We start from the raw sequence: 16,104 nt of genomic DNA, 5'->3' as shown, positions 1-16,104 counted from the left end.
GGGGGTAAGCAAGCTCCCTGTTGAGCAGGCAGCCCAATGCAAGGCTCGATCCCAGGACCCTGAAATCATGACCTGAGCCGAAGGCAGAGGCTTAACCCACTGAGCCACCGAGACACTCCTACTCAATTGTTTTAATTAAAATTTATTCAGGGTGCCTGGCTGGCTCAGTCCATAAAGCATGCAATTCCTGATCTCAGGGTTGTGAGTTTGAGCCCCATACTAGGTACAGAAATTACTTGAAAAAAATAAAATTAATTTTAAGAAATAAAATTATTTAATTTAATTCATTTTAGTCAACTTTACTGAGCTGTAACTTACAATAAAATGAACAAACAGTTCAAAGAGTTATACAAACGCTTTAATGAAAATATGGAACATTTCCATCACATAAAAGTTCACCCATGCTTGTCCCCAATCTCTCCCACCTTCTGAACCAGGTACCACCAATTTTTTTCACTATAAATTAGCTGTGCCTGTTCCGAAATTTCAGTGAAAAGAATCACAGGGGGGGCAGTTAGTTGAGCGCCCGACTGTTGGTTTCGGATCGGGTCATAACCTCACGGTTGTAAGATCCAGCCCTGCTCAGGCTCCACACTCAATGTGGAGAATCTGCTTTGGATTCTCTCTCACTCTCCCTCTGCCCCTCCTGCTTATGCACTCTCTCAAGTAAATAAATAAATCTTTAAAAAAAAAAAAAAAATCACATGGTAGATATTCTCTGGTGTCTGCCTTCTTTTGCTATTATGATGTTTCTGAGATGCATCAGGAGTGTGTCCTTTTTTTATTTTTGAGTAATATTCCAGTTTGTTTATCCATTTACCAGTTAAAAGACAATGGTTGTTTCTAGTTTGGGGCTATTCTGAATACAGCTGCTACAAATATTCGTTTACATGTCTTTATACGTATATACATTTCCAAACCTCTCGGAATAAAAAACTATAAGCAGATTTGCTAGGTCACATGTTAAGTATATGTTTAACTTTATTAGGAACTGACAAACTGTTTTCCAAAGTTGTGACACCATTTTACACTCTCACTAAGAATATTATGAAATTACAGCTGCTCCAATTCCCACCAACATGTGGTATTATGAAGTTTCCTTCACTTCCACCATTTTAGTGAGTGCACAATGATATTCGTTGTGGTTTTAATTTCTGTAAGGATTATGAACAGGATGCTGAACATGTTTTCATGTGCTTATTGGCCTTTTGTATATCTTCCTTTGTGAAATGTTAAATCTTTGGCCCATTTTTTACTGATCTTACCGAGCTATAAGCATTACTTTGTATATTCTGGATACAACTCTTACGTCAGACATACGTATTATGAATATTTTCCCTCAGTCTGTGGCTTGCCTCTTCAAAAACAATGTTTTTTGAAGATTTTAACTCTGATAAATTCAGATTTGTTATTATTTTTTTTTTATGGTTAGTGCTTTTTGTGTCCTAAGAAAGCTTTGCCTAGTCTACGGCCATACCATTCTGAATGCACCCGATCTCGTCAGAAAGCTTTGCATACCATACAGCTGTAAAAATAATCCTTATGTTTTCTTCTAGAGGTTTTATAGTTTAGGCTTTACCTTTAAGTCTATATTCTACTTCTAGCTCATTTTTGTGAATGGTGTGAGAAGAAAATTAAGGTTTTTTTCATAGTATCAAATAAAATAGTATTCTATTCCATTTTTTAAGTTAAGAATTTCCCCAATTCATTTTTAAACTTAAAATCTATCTTCACTTAGTTATTACACAACTGCTTGCAAAAGAATCTACACAAAAGAATACAACTCACATAGTAAGAACAATAAGCCTGCTTTATAATAAAACTAAACATACCATGTTATAGCAAAAACTCATTAACTTTCTCTAATGTCAAATAACCTAAATATCTGTGCTTAATGGTAATTTCTATGTAACCAAAACTTCTTGAAGTTCTCACAGTATTTCATTAAATTCCAATCCAAAATGTAGGACAAAGAGCACTGAAATCATCAGCAACTTAAACACAATGTATGTTTATCTTTAACCTAAAGATCCAGACCTCAAGTACCACATTATGAAGCAGACAAGCTCACCTGAGTAGCTGCAGACTGACAGGAAGATGACGATGACGACGAGACAACAGGAATGTCAGACTGTACAGCAGCCACAGTGGTAGCGGGTGTGAAAATCAGCTGTACAGACAGAAAAACCAAAAAAATACCCTAAGACAAAAGAACGTGTCCCACACACAATGTATAGCAGGCAAGAGAGACTGATATTTGTGACAGAAAGACAATGCAGTTTAGGACTGTCCTCTAAGCAAAAGGTTTTACGTGACAAAGGAAAGTTTCTAATACAGAACTCAAAAAAAAAAAAAAAAGCATAAACATTTTGAAACAGCTCATGATTCTGATGAGTAGAAAAATAAATCAGTGCTCCAAAAAGAAAATGTATTTTGGTAATATGAAATCCTCATACCAAATTTTACCCCAAATAAGCTATTATTTATTCAAACTTTTCCCAGCTCAGAAACTACTATGGCAGGATTTCTAAAATGAATTTATTTTCAATAGACAACCACTCTTGAATACAAATTTCAGTGAGAAACCTGAAAAGAAACACAAGAGTCTTTTCAGTCTTCTTTACCACAAAAGGTAACTATGCCCCAGACTACAGGATTTCACTCAGCTACATGGGATCTACAATACAAACCAAATTGCTCTTGATTTTAAAACTAGTCATAAAGAAATATTCATTCCAAATGTAAATGCCACATGTCAAAATACAACAACAAAACGGCCTGCAAAAAAGCTTCACATCAAATAAATAAGGAAGAAAGACATACTCAATTTATTTATTTATCACCGTCTCTTCAAATGTTATTTTTCAATGTTAAAACAGAATGCCATTAGTTTAAAAAGGCACTATCAATCCACGCAGAGATTATCCAATCCAATTTAGTATATTATGATAGTCGTTTCACACAGTGTGTAAATACTCTATTTTAAAATTGCACTAGGAGTTATTCAGGTCCTCAAACTATTCCTGTTTAAGTTAAAATTACTGACTCTAGGATCTTTTAAATTTCAGCTCTTTAAAATACTAAATTTAAGTGAATTAAACAATGAAGTATAACTTTCACAAGAAGGTAACTTCCAGAACAAACAACTAAAAGCACTAAAAATAAACAGAAGATGTTTGTTCTATTTAGCTTGAACCATAAGAAACTGTAAGTTTTATAAAGAGGCCAAAAGTAGTCACTTCAAATGATTCAGCCTAATTTTAAAGCACATTATTAATTAAATAAGATCTCTTAGGGGAAAAAACCCAGAAGTATGGTAATGTCCACTGAATAATCTGTAAATAAAAGGTGGGTCATGTCATTGTTTCCTATTAGAAATATGATGGAAAACTTTCTTTGTAATTTTAGTGGAAACTGGGGATCCAGATATATATTTAGTTCATTGGACAAAGAAAGAATATAAGTAAATACATACTAGACCAAAGCTCTTGTCTAGCTACCTGCAGACATCAAATAAAGTAAATGCTAACCAACGCCTTAAAGAAGCTCAACAGGGGACGCCTGGGTGGCTCAGTTTGGTTAAGCAGCTGCCTTCGGCTCAGGTCATGATCCCAGCGTCCTGGGATCGAGTCCCGCATTGGGCTCCTTGCTTGGCAGGGAGCCTGCTTCTCCCTCTGCCTCTGCCTGCCATTCTGTCCGCCTGTACTCGCTCTCTCTCCCTCTCTCTCTGACAAATAAATAAATAAAATCTTAAAAAAAAAAAAAAAGAAGAAGAAGCTCAACAGGTAAACTAGGAAATCAGTAGGTACTCAAATACAGAAGAGCCAAATTAACATTCCTGATTAACAAAAGATTAAAGTGAACATAATAACACAAATATTTTGTTAAATTTAAGATGGGAATAACCAAAGCTAAAAGTTATCTGGTAAATTACCAGGAACTCCAATACAGATTTAAGAAGATGCCACAGTATAAATTCTAACTTATATTTAATCACAACTTTTTAACACTGCTAACTATTTAATCAAATTTAAGTTGTCAAAGATATACAATGACTTTTCATATATATTTCTACATATCACTGCAAACATTAATTTTAACTGTAAGATGCCATCAATTATAAATGCACCTCAATTTGAGAGATGTTAAGATGTGAAAAAAGTTTGAAATCCATAAAATTCGGTATTAAAAAAACAGTCACTCCATGTTACAGAATCTGTTAGCTTCCCAATGTTACTATTTGATACACCAAGAAGCCCTACCAATTAAAAGTAGAATTTTTCATGACGTAAATGTATAAGAGCTAAGCACATACATATAAAAAATTTTGTTAAACATTTCTTAAGTATTAAAAATGCCTCTTATTGCATCAAATCAAGAAACATTTCGATCTCTCTCAAGTCCTTAAACACTGAAAAAATTTGGTAGCTCATATCTTACCATTTGAGCTCGGAGATACATTTGAGCTTGGCTTGCCGTTAGGGTAGGGGAGGTACTCCCTAGTAACATAGTCTGTTGGGTAATACTGCCGCTGGTAGAACTGGAAGCCTGGGAACGGCTTATTAACTGTGCAGGTGTAGGAGAAGTGGAGAGGTTGATCTAAGGAAGAAAACATATTAGGTCATAGGCTTCCATTTCTTGCTTCCATGCCAGTGAATTTCACCAAGCTGCAGTTAGGCAATCAATGGTATAAACTATGGCTAAGGAACCTAAAAGAGAGGGCTTCATCTATGACAGAGCCTCCCTCACTTCTTTGGGCAATTATTTGCACATATGCAAACAACAGTATGTACTGAATAGTAATTAGGATAATTTTTAAGGATATGCTCAAGGTGTTTCATTCACTAAGATTTCACTATCTTAAAATATCATTTCCACTACCTCTCAAAAATCAGGGTTAATATTCCACTATTTTAATATTCCACATACTAACTTAAAACATCTGAATCAACAGTTTATACTATTTTTTCAGATTCTGTCACATTTTGAGGGATTTCTCAGGCAAACAAAAATTAAAACACAGATAATCCATTCACATATATATAAACACACATATAACATATAATTAGTATAATGTTCTCTCTCAAAAGCTCTCAAAAAAGAAATACAATTGCTACTTGTCAAACAGATGGAAAAATCCTGAGTTCTGGTTACAAAATTAAATTATAAGCACTACTGTAAAGTTATAACTTCTGTTAGAAAAAAGAAAACCAGTTCAGAGTCTACCTCTAGGATATATGAGAACCTTATAAATGGGCCTTATCTCTGAAGGCAAACTTCACAAGGAAGTAAAGGGCAAAGGGAGACATATACCCTTTTTTATTTTTCCAATTTCATACCACAAGCATATATTACCCTTTTTTTCTTCTTTTTTTGTGTTTCATTTTTCTATTTGGGTCTTTTTAAATTTTTATGCATTATCCATTTTAAAAATAAATATTTTAGTAAGTAATATAACCTGATCTCAAGTACTTTTTGTGAACAAAGAATAAATTTAAGAAATAAGAAGTCACAAAATAGTTTTTTAAGCTTTTGATTCAAGCAACAAGGTAGACTAGCCTATTATAGCCATGTGCCCAAATACACTCACTGAAATGCCAAAGCAACATGAAATACCAGAACACAACTGAACTCCTAAGAGGGGAAGGGGAGGGAAATTCCCAGGTTCCAGAAAGGAAGAAACTAGCTGACACCCAGCACCAAGGCAATCTCAGGGGACACTGGTCTAAAGATAGAAGACCTGATTTTGAGCCTATTTCAGAAAAGAGCTAGAGGTAAAACCCCTATTTTGAGCCAAGATCGTCAAAAGGGGTGCTCAGTATGTGAGAAGAGAACAGGAAAAGCTCCACTCATACGCTTTAAGACCAGCAAGGAAGCCTGCCATCTGCCTTGCCCCGAATGGAAGGAGAAAGGCTCCTATGAGAATCAAAACCCCAGGCTTGCACCATGTGGGGGGGTACACAATCCAAATCTACACTACCTGCAATTTCATAACCCATCCCAAAACATTAGCATTTAAACCAGTCCAGGACATTTGGTAAACTGAAAAAGTAAGACATCTGGTAAATTGAACAAGTACCTGGAGGAGGCTAAGTGAAGGCCTAAGTGAAGGACCTCTCTGTGCTGGTTTTACATAATTTACATAATTTACATAATTTACATAATTTCCTATTCAAAAATTTAAAAGTTTTTTAAAAACTGTATAGAGGGTACAAAAGAGTTGATTAACTAATTCTCTAAACTTATCTGTATCTTTAAAGTATTATTAATTTTAATAAAATACATTATACTTACATCTATAATTCAGTGCATAAAAGCAATGAATACAATACATAGAATTATTCTGCAATATGCTTTTTGCTCCTAGCATACCACTAACGTCACATTAAGCAATACTCACCAACGCCGCCCATCTGACAAATTCAATGGATCTTTTCAGACCATTCCCTCTCAATCTTCTTACCAGCTCTTCTTTCAGGCCCAACCTCAAAATGTTCACCCCCACCATTTTTCTTCTTGAACTCCTAGATTACCACACCCACGCTCCCACAATTGCAAAAAACTCAAACCTGATGACTCTAAATCCTTAATTATAAACTCATTCTGAGCTACAGATCCACATACGTACAGAACACATCTTTCTGGGTATCTCTTATCAACTCATATTCAACATGTTCAAACACCGTTATTATTCCTTCTTAAGCCAGCTTCTCCTCAAATAATCACTGGCATCTACTAAAATCCTACAAAACAGAAGATCTGGAAGTCATCCTGATTCTTCCTTCTCCTTTACCACACATACAAAACCAGTCACATCTCACTGTTTATACACCTTTATTTTCTTTGTTTTCATTTTAATCACTTAGTTTGAGAGTCTGGGCCTATGGCACTTCCAGCTAGATTACTTCAACAGCCGCAAACTGACCTCCCTGCCTGTAATCTTGTTTCCTTCTACTTGCCAATCTTTCCCTGATTTAATTAACTATTTAAAAATATGGATAACATTCTAGCATCACTCCTCCCACCCCTCCATACACACCTTTCACATTAGCTATATAAAGTTATTTGCGATATCATAATGTTCCACACCTCTGTGGTCCTAGTAACAATGCTCTGGACTAGTCTGGGCATCCCCCTAGTCACAGGTCCCACCCCATCTGTACCAACGTAGTGAACAGCCCTCTCTCAAAAAGCATCTGCTCTAATAAGTTTTTTCAGGCATCCCTACATCCCACAGAACTATTTCCCTTCCTTTTTGCTTGTTATCATTGATATACTTCTATCTCACCCTTCTAAACAATCATTTCTATAAGAGTAGGGATTATGAACTATTCATCTTCAAAAATATCTACAAAAATACTTTCATTCAATACGTTTATTAAGTTAATGAATACCATGTTATTTTAAGACATATTTCATAGTTTCAATGTAATATATAAGCTCATCATAAAGAGTATCAGTGTGAATGAGGAAAAAAAAACAATTTTAGTAGCATCCCTAACAAAGCAGAGTAAAAATGCAGACAGTGTGGTGATATTAGTTCAATTCTAGTTTTGATATGCTACATAAGTTATTAGTAAGCCCCCCCAAGACTTACTATTTTCCTACATGTCTATGAATGGACATTTTGGATAAAGCCTTACTAAAAAGATTAAATCACTTTGCAGGATAAAACTGGACCCAGGTTTTCTGACTCATGTATTTTGGCATTCAGAGTGGTTTCCTACACCCTGATAGCTTGTAAATTTGGGTCACTGCAATAATAGTGCCATGGCACTTTTTTTCAGACAGTGGAAGGAAAAGAGAAGGGAGGGAGAGAAAGAAGGAATGAACTATAGTCAGGATAGACCACACAGTCTTCAAACAGAAACACAACAAAAGTCTTTCTAAAAAATGACTGGCTGGTAGCTAAAATGCCTGAGAGTGCTCTTTAAGGAAGCAGAACACACAGTATGAACAGAATGCTTTTCTTTTTCTTAAAAAAAGAAAAAAGGAAGTAAGAAAACAAAATAGTAACTTCCTAACCACCTGCATTTTCATTTTGTCTAAGTTGTGAGAACAAAAAACCAGTATCATGTTTATTTTTAAGTTCCACATAACAGGTAACATTTTAGGCAGTGTCTAACTCACAAATGCCCAACCCATGAATGAGGGCAATTATACCTCTACAAGAAGTCCACCTCCACAACTGGCCTAACTTTAAAACAAAAACAAAAAAAACCTACCCTTCCATTCCACAACAGATAAAGCTCTCCCTACTTTCTGCTTTTCTCTGCTGACCTAAGCGAAAGGCCTCAAATCATTAGCATTATATTCTCTGTCAATTCCATCCCAACATTCCTAACTCCTTTTCCCTTTAAAGCCTTGGCCAATCCTGTCACTTCATACCTGAAACCCCACACTCCCTGAAGGAACTCACTCTTTGAGCCCTTATTACTGGAAGCTCTCTTCCCAGTTGGAAGCACTAATTTCAAGAGTCACCAGAGAAAACCATGTCTACAAAGAAAAGCTGTTTAACTCACAATCACATCTTGGTGTCCCTCCAACACGAGGTTATGTAGGCTTTTTGGCTCAGAGTACTCCCTAGAACCAAAGCCCATTTGAAAACCATTGATGCTATTTGACCGATCAAAGTCAATCAGGTATATCTACAGAAACATAGTACACAGACATTAAAAGGATAATGTATACCTGTATTATTCAACAACATGAAAATATCTTTATAACCAACTGCTGAATGAAAAAAACTATGGAATAACATATCCTGAACAATCCCATTTACGTAATTATAAAAATATGTGTTCATTTATACACACATATCACATATGAAAAAATGTTGAGAGAAAAGCAAATGTATATACACACAATAATGCACATGCATAAAACTGTATATTATTAAATCTCATATAGATATATAGGCATACACACACCACTTTGGAAGAATAAGCACCAAACTGTGAAAGTGAATAATACCTACTAGGGGTAAAATTTAGGATAACGTGTATTTTTTTAATCTTTTTCGTCTTTTCTGTGTAGGTACTAAATTTAGAATCAGAGAAGAAATGCTATTTTCCTTTTTTTTAATGTTTACTTTAGTACATTGTTTTTATCACTTTATTTTTTTTTTTATTTTTTTAAAATATTTTATTTATTTATTTGACAGAGATCACAAGTAGGCAGAGAGGCAGGGAGAGAGAGAGAGGAGGAAACAGGCTCTCCGCGGAGCAGAGAGCCTGATACAGGGCTCGACCCCAGGACCCTGGGATCATGACCTGAGCCAAAGGCAAAGGCTTTAACCCACTGAGCCACCCAGGGGCCCCTGTTTTTACCACTTTAAAGCAGTATATACATTTTCTTGCCTCATTCTTCAGTGGGGATTTGTATATGAGTAATTTAAGTATCTAGAATATAAAATGCTATATTAAAATTTCAAATAATAATATCTACCCATGAAGATTTCCTTTAAGAGACTGTACTTTCTCACTAATAATATGAAATAAAATGTGAATCCTACTTATTACAGAAAACCATTATTTCTACCATTTGCAATACATGCTATAAACACAACAGCAGGGACGCCTGGGTGGCTCAGTCAGTTAGGCATCTGCCTTGGGCTCAGGTCATGATCCCAGAGTTCTGGAATCAAGTCCCACATCAGACTCCTTGCTCAGTGGGGAGCCTGCTTCTCCCTCTGCTGTACTTTCCCTTTTCCCTCTCTCTGACAAATAAATAAATAAAGTCTTTAAAAAAAAAAAAACAGCAAAACAAGAAACCTCATAACTTCCCATTTGCTTTCAGATTTTGATATCCTAAAAAATTTGCAATGCTGAAACAATTAAAATACTGGAAATACAGCATTCAGCAACGGGGATGGTTACATAAAATAAAGTGCATCCATACCATGCAACACTATACAACAGCGTGAGTGAGTGAGATTGACCTTTGTGTGCTAATACAGAAAGAGCTGAAGACTGTTGGGTGTAAAAAACAAAATGCAGAATATTGTGTTTCCAGTGCATAAAAAAAAAAAAGCACATTAACACATACACACACATTTCTTTATGCTACATATGTCCATAATACATAGGTAAAGATATGGAGGGATAACCAACAAACTGAGAAGTCAGAAGGACTGAAGAGGACTTCTGAAGGGAACTTAGCACTTTTTCACTTTTTCTGTACTATTGGAATATTTCACAAGAATGCACTAAAGCTCCTCATGACCATACGAATATTCAGACTACAGTTTTACTTTAAGGTAGTATTAAGTTTTGGAATAGTCTTCTAAACTCAATCACTTGAAATTAAAAATCCTTGATTAAAGTGCCTCCTAAAATAGGTATTAGGATGAGAACATTAGCAATAGACCACTGGGAATGACTGGTCATAACCAAGTACTCTTCTCTCAGAAAAAAACCTGTAACAGGTTCATTTGATATGTGATTGATCTGACTTAGACATGTTTAGAGAAAAGTAAACATTTTTAAGGTTCTTGATCTAGAAAACCATCTCACTGACTCAATAAGTATACTCTTTAGAAAATTTTTTAAAAACAAATAACTAGATATGTATACAAAAATATATAACAGAACTCCAAAACAAGTTTACTAATAACAGCAAAATTTCTAATATAGTCACATGAGGGCTTCAATACATGAACTTTGGGGAGATGCAATTCAGTGTATACCTTGATCTAGACCCAGAGTTATCTAGATGAAAAGAGTAACAAAAACCACTTAATTAGACAACTTAATTTTACACAGAAGAAAAATGGGGTATAAATGACTAAGGAGGCTAAACGACTTGCTCTAAGCACACCACCAGTCAGTCACAGAATAAGGACTAGAATCCATGTCCTTCACCTCCTCCATTCTATCTTTCATAATAACCCAGAATTGGTAGTGAAATCATCATGTACTCTTTCTTGTGACTTGAATTTTCAATGAGATGCACAAGACATCACTAATCACCAGACTTCCACATGAACTCCAAACTCATATATCCAATGTTTACTCAACATCTACCATAAAGTCAGACTGTCCAAAACTTAACTCTTGATTTTGTTCTCAACACCTGCTTTATCAGATCCTTCTAAATGTTCAGGCCAAAATACTACAGTTATCCTTGACTCTTCACCCTTCCTCACATCTTTGATTCAATCCATCAGCATACCCTATTAGCTCTAATTTTAAAACATATACAAATTTCAATAAAAAAATACTGGCGAAAAAAAAATTATCTAGAATCTGGCCAACTACTTCTCATCGTATCTACTGTCACCATCATGGTGCAAGCCCCCAATCTTTCTTGGATTACTACAAGAATCATTTAACTCATCTCCCTGCTTCTATCTTCACCCCCTACAACCTAACATTGTCACTAAGTTAAAACCTGAGATCGGGACGCCTGGGTGGCTCAGTGGGTTAAAGCCTCTGCTTTTGGCTCAGGTCATGGTCTCAGGGTCCAGGGATCGAACCCCGCATCGGGCTCTCTGCTCAACAGGGAGCCTGCTTCCCCCCCTCTCTCTCTGCCTGCCTCTCTGCCTACTTGTGATCTCTGTTTGTCAAATAAATAAAATCTTAAAAAAAAATTTAGAATTAAAAAACCAAACAACAACAAAAAAACCCTGAGATCATGGGGCTTCCCTACTGAAATAGCTTTCCAATAGCTTTCCAATTTGAGTAAGAGTTTTTTTTTTTTTAAAGATTTTATTTATTTGACAAAGAGATCACAAGTAGAGAGGCAGCAGAGAGAGGGAATCAGGCCCCTTGCTGAGCAGAGAGCCCCATGCGGGACTCGATCCCAGGACCCTGAGATCATGACCTGAGCGAAAGGCAGCGGCTTAATTCACTGAGCCACCCAGGTGCCCCTTGAGTAAGAGTTTTATAATCTCCTTATGACTGGACTACAATTACCTCTCTAATGTCGTCTCTAACCACACTACCACTCTCTCATTCTACTCCAGCCACAATACTCCTTTCTGTTCCTTGAGCATGTTTGCCTCCCTAACCCTCCTTCAAATACCATCTTTATTAGCCGTGCCTTCCCTGACAGCCCTAGTTAAAATAGCAAATTCCCTTATCCTATTCCCCCTTATTGCTTTATTCTTCTTTATAGCACTTACCATCTGACATATTATATACCAGCAGTTTACCATCTGTCTATCCCTAGCTCCATAAGAACAGAGTTTATTGTGTTGCTGTGTTCCCATACCTAAAGGGTTTTGACACATATTAAATGCTCAATAAATATTTGTTGTATGAATGAGTGAATATATGAATGAAAAAAAATCATAAAACTAACCGGGCTTCAAATGCTCATCTTGTCTGGCCCCATAACTACAAAGCTATTACAAACAAGGTTTTTTCCTTTTTCACTAAAATAGTACAGTGAATTTAAGTCAAAACATCTGGGATTAATGTAGATTATAAGACCAAAAAACAACAAAGAAAAGATAAAGGGAATGAGATACAAATAGCCCTTGAGTCACTTAGAGACTCATGATTGCAATTTTTCAGCTACATAATCCTTTCCAGCTGAAAATGCTCAATGAAGCAGAAGTATATAGAGAATGATAGTATAAAAGTATATAGAGAATGATAGCACCTCACTTACATTAAAACAAATAAAATTAACCTCAGGCCTATTTACATTTATGTATAGAAACACACAGTAATAAACAAGAAAGCTTTACACATAACTTTTTCACAGCAAAAGGGACTACTGAGAAGGGATGTCCCTTTTACTCTACATATTTGTAGTGTCTGTACCTTAGACAATAAGAGCATATTTGTGTTTTATTTAGGCAATATAACAATTAACAAAATAGGGGCACCTGCGTGGCTCAGGCAGTTGAGCATCTGCCTTAGGCTCAGGTCATGATTCCAGGACCCTGGGATGGAGCCTTGCGTTGAGCTTCTGGCTGAGCAGGGAGCCTGCTTCTTCCTCTCCCCCACTCGTGCTCTCTATAGCGTGCACACTCTCTCTCTCTCTCAAATAAAAAAAATCTTTTTTAAAAATTAACAAAATGAAGCTCTTCAATCCACTTCCTCAGAGAAAACTACTGATTAACAATTTGTTATGTATTACAGATATTCTTCTTGAATCATCAAGCAGATATATAATTTTTTAAAAAGTAATTTAAGTGACAGGAATTGTTTCCAGAAAGATGGAACAGATATACTTTTCCCTATTCCTGCCCCTGTGGAACAGATATACTTTTCCCTATTCCTGCCCCTAAATATAACTAAAAACCCTGGATGTAACATATATAACAAGCTAAAGAAGATCCTGAAAGGTGGAGAAAAGCAGACTGGCTAGGGACCTCAGAACACACAGGACCACGTGGTTGTGGGCTCCCTGGTTTTCCTTTTATCTTATATTAGCCAAACTTAGAGCTGAAACAGTGTGTAACCCAGAAACACAAATTGGTGCAAACAAAAAAACACCCCAAAAGAAGTCTGCTCTTTCAAGCCAAATGAACAAGAAAGAAACTCCCTAGCAACATAGAAAACTTTTAGATAGTTGCTCTACTTCAGCCAAACACCACAGAAAACACTGTGGCCCTACCCACAACAGCAAAGACTTCCACCTACACCAGGTTGTAACAAGGCACCTCAATTGCCATAATCCCTCCAATGGATAAGCATCAGAGAAGTACGTAGAGGTAGAGAGCCAGGACTTTTATCCCAGCCATGCAGGAATAGACTACCTCCACCAACCCACCCCATCCCTAAGGTATCAGTGGAGACCAAGCGGGGAGCCGTAACATGGCATTCTTATTCCCTCCCCCGAGCCCCTCCATCCAGGGACACATCCATGGAGGTCTAGTGAGGAGCCAGAACTCTCCCCCCGCTCAGGAATTTTGAGAAGCACCCTCTCAGGTGTCAGTCTACCCTCAGACGGTATTAAGAAGTTGGCACACATTCCCTTTCAGAAGCCAGGAGCCAAAATGCAAAGTTTAAAATGATCCATAGTCTCATAATACTCAAAATGTTGAGGTTTCAATCAAAAATCACTCATACCAAGAACCAGAAAGACCAAAGCTGAATAAAAAAGACGAGTGGATGCCAACACCAAGAAGAAAGAGATACGAGAATTCGGACAGATTTTAAAGCAGTCATTATAAAAATGCTGTAAATAAGCAACATGAGCACACTTGAATGAAAAAGCAAAATCTCTCAGCAAACAGAAGATATAAGTAAGAACCAAATGGAAATTTTAGAACTGAAAAACAGAATAATCTAAAGAAAAAACTTAATGAGATCATACTACACATTTTTGCTTTTTTCACTTAATATCTAATGAAAATCTAAGTCTCTCTGTATACATACATACAGCATTTTTTGTTAGCTGTAGTATTCCTCTGTATGAATTAACTATACATTAATCTTTGATTAATGGGCACTTACTTAAATTGTTTATAATTCATCATTATAAGTCATGCATATTTGCATAATTATGTCATTTTTACAAGATTATCTGTCATAATTATCTATCATTTTTAGTAAATGACATCATTAAAAATAACAGTGATAAGTGAAAGGGAATGCACAATTTAAAATTTCATACGCAATGTCAAATAATCCTCCAGAAAAGCTGTACCAAATACATTCCCACTGATAGTAAATGAGTATATCTACTTTCTCACATCTTTGCCAACAATGGGTACTGGCTCAATGTTTTTCCTTGTTTTCTAATTTGAGAGATGTCATTGTTATTTTTGTATACATTTCTTTATTACTAATACGATAAATACGTTTTCACATGTTTAGAAGCCAGAAATAGTCTTTCTTTTGAAAATTACCTGTGCAGGTCTTTTGTGAATTCTCACTATTTATCTTACCACTATAAAAGAGCCCTTGTTATTTCACAAATATAAGCTGGTCGACCTACAAGGTACAAATATATTTTGAACCATTTTGTGTTTTTTAAGTTTGTTGATGCTTTAACTAGTTTAGGGTTCATTTTGACAAATCAAATCTAACCAAATCTAAGTCCTGTTCCCTTAAAGTACAGAGACAACAAACTAAACCCTCAGTCCCAACTAGTTTTATAGCCAAACAATCATAAAACCACCACTCTCACTACTGGTCGGTGTCTAGAATTAGTCTTTCTGTTTTAATGACGGAAGAAGAGAATGCTTGCATCCACTATGTACCTATATATTCAATTAACAACAGACTTCTCCAGTTTCCCGAGGTCGTAATCCACTCTTTAATAATATTCCATTTCCCTACTGGGATCCCACTTCTACTTTAAACCTGCGTTAATCTGGCTAAAAACTTGACAACCTACCATCTGGTCCTTTATTATACTAAAGGCTGGACCCTTCCCCACAGGCTTTCACTATTAATCTGGAACCCTACCTTGAAATAACCAAAACTGAAAATTACTAGACTGCCCCCTAACATGGGTCATTAGTATCATTACCTAGAGATTTCTGCTACTAGGTTCTACCCCGCTTTTGGAGACTGACCCATATTCACTAAGCTACCCTGGTATCATAATTTGGACAGCTAGTCAACTCCCTTGAGCTATTATTGAGCTGGGATCGAAAATAAAGCAAATACAATGCATTACTCCTTTTTTTTCCTGGACATCTGTTCTCCCTGCTTACTTCTTTTCCTCCACCAACCAGTCACACAGGTTCTGGCACACTTTATCATATGAGGCTGCCTGGTTTATGACAAGCAGCACTAACAACATCATAAAAAATAAACACAATCACTGGAATTATAATTTCTGTGAAAGTCACATACATAAAATCATAATGAGAGAAAAACAGTTTAAAAGGATACCTTTTAATAATCTGAAAAATTAAAAAACACCTCTTTATCCATATATATACCCTAATGTTATTCCAGTATTTCCTAGAATAAAAAAAACTGTCTATAATTTTTTTAACCAGACCACAAATGTTTATGAATGCTTGCCTTAACTACCAATGAATGTATTAAAGAAAGACATGACATCAATAATCATATTACAGTTATTAATACTTAGGGCTAGATTATACTACTGAAATTTTTTATTTTCTCCAGCCTAACATTTTCAAGTCATAATTTATTACCTAATTTTATATATTCCAGGATACTTCCATGC

At 35.9% G+C, this 16,104-nt stretch overlaps 1 protein-coding gene across 11 annotated transcripts in view; it reads right to left on the bottom strand.

The window, feature by feature from the left end:
* The window catches only part of PHC3 (polyhomeotic homolog 3), a 78,556-nt gene that overhangs the window by 51,817 nt on the left and 10,635 nt on the right, over positions 1–16,104 (bottom strand). For 8 of the 11 annotated variants that reach the window (XR_009351018.1, XR_009351017.1, XM_059163500.1 and 5 more), the window contains 2 exons: positions 4,441–4,599; positions 2,072–2,170 (listed from right to left, as the gene is read on the bottom strand). The exons of 1 other annotated variant lie outside the window; for it this stretch is intronic. Coding sequence is in view for 8 of the 10 variants with exons in the window: in XM_059163500.1 (XP_059019483.1) it covers positions 2,072–2,170; positions 4,441–4,599 (258 nt within the window). In the remaining 2 variants the exon portion in view is untranslated. The remainder of the gene's footprint in view (positions 1–2,071; positions 2,171–4,440; positions 4,600–16,104) is intronic. 2 more of the 11 variants (XM_059163506.1, XM_059163509.1) reach the window with 1 other exon arrangement.

This window comes from Mustela lutreola, chromosome 2, assembly GCF_030435805.1.
Source record: "Mustela lutreola isolate mMusLut2 chromosome 2, mMusLut2.pri, whole genome shotgun sequence".
Classification (NCBI taxonomy): Eukaryota; Metazoa; Chordata; class Mammalia; order Carnivora; family Mustelidae; genus Mustela; species Mustela lutreola.
This window is presented reverse-complemented; position numbering and strand designations above follow the sequence as displayed.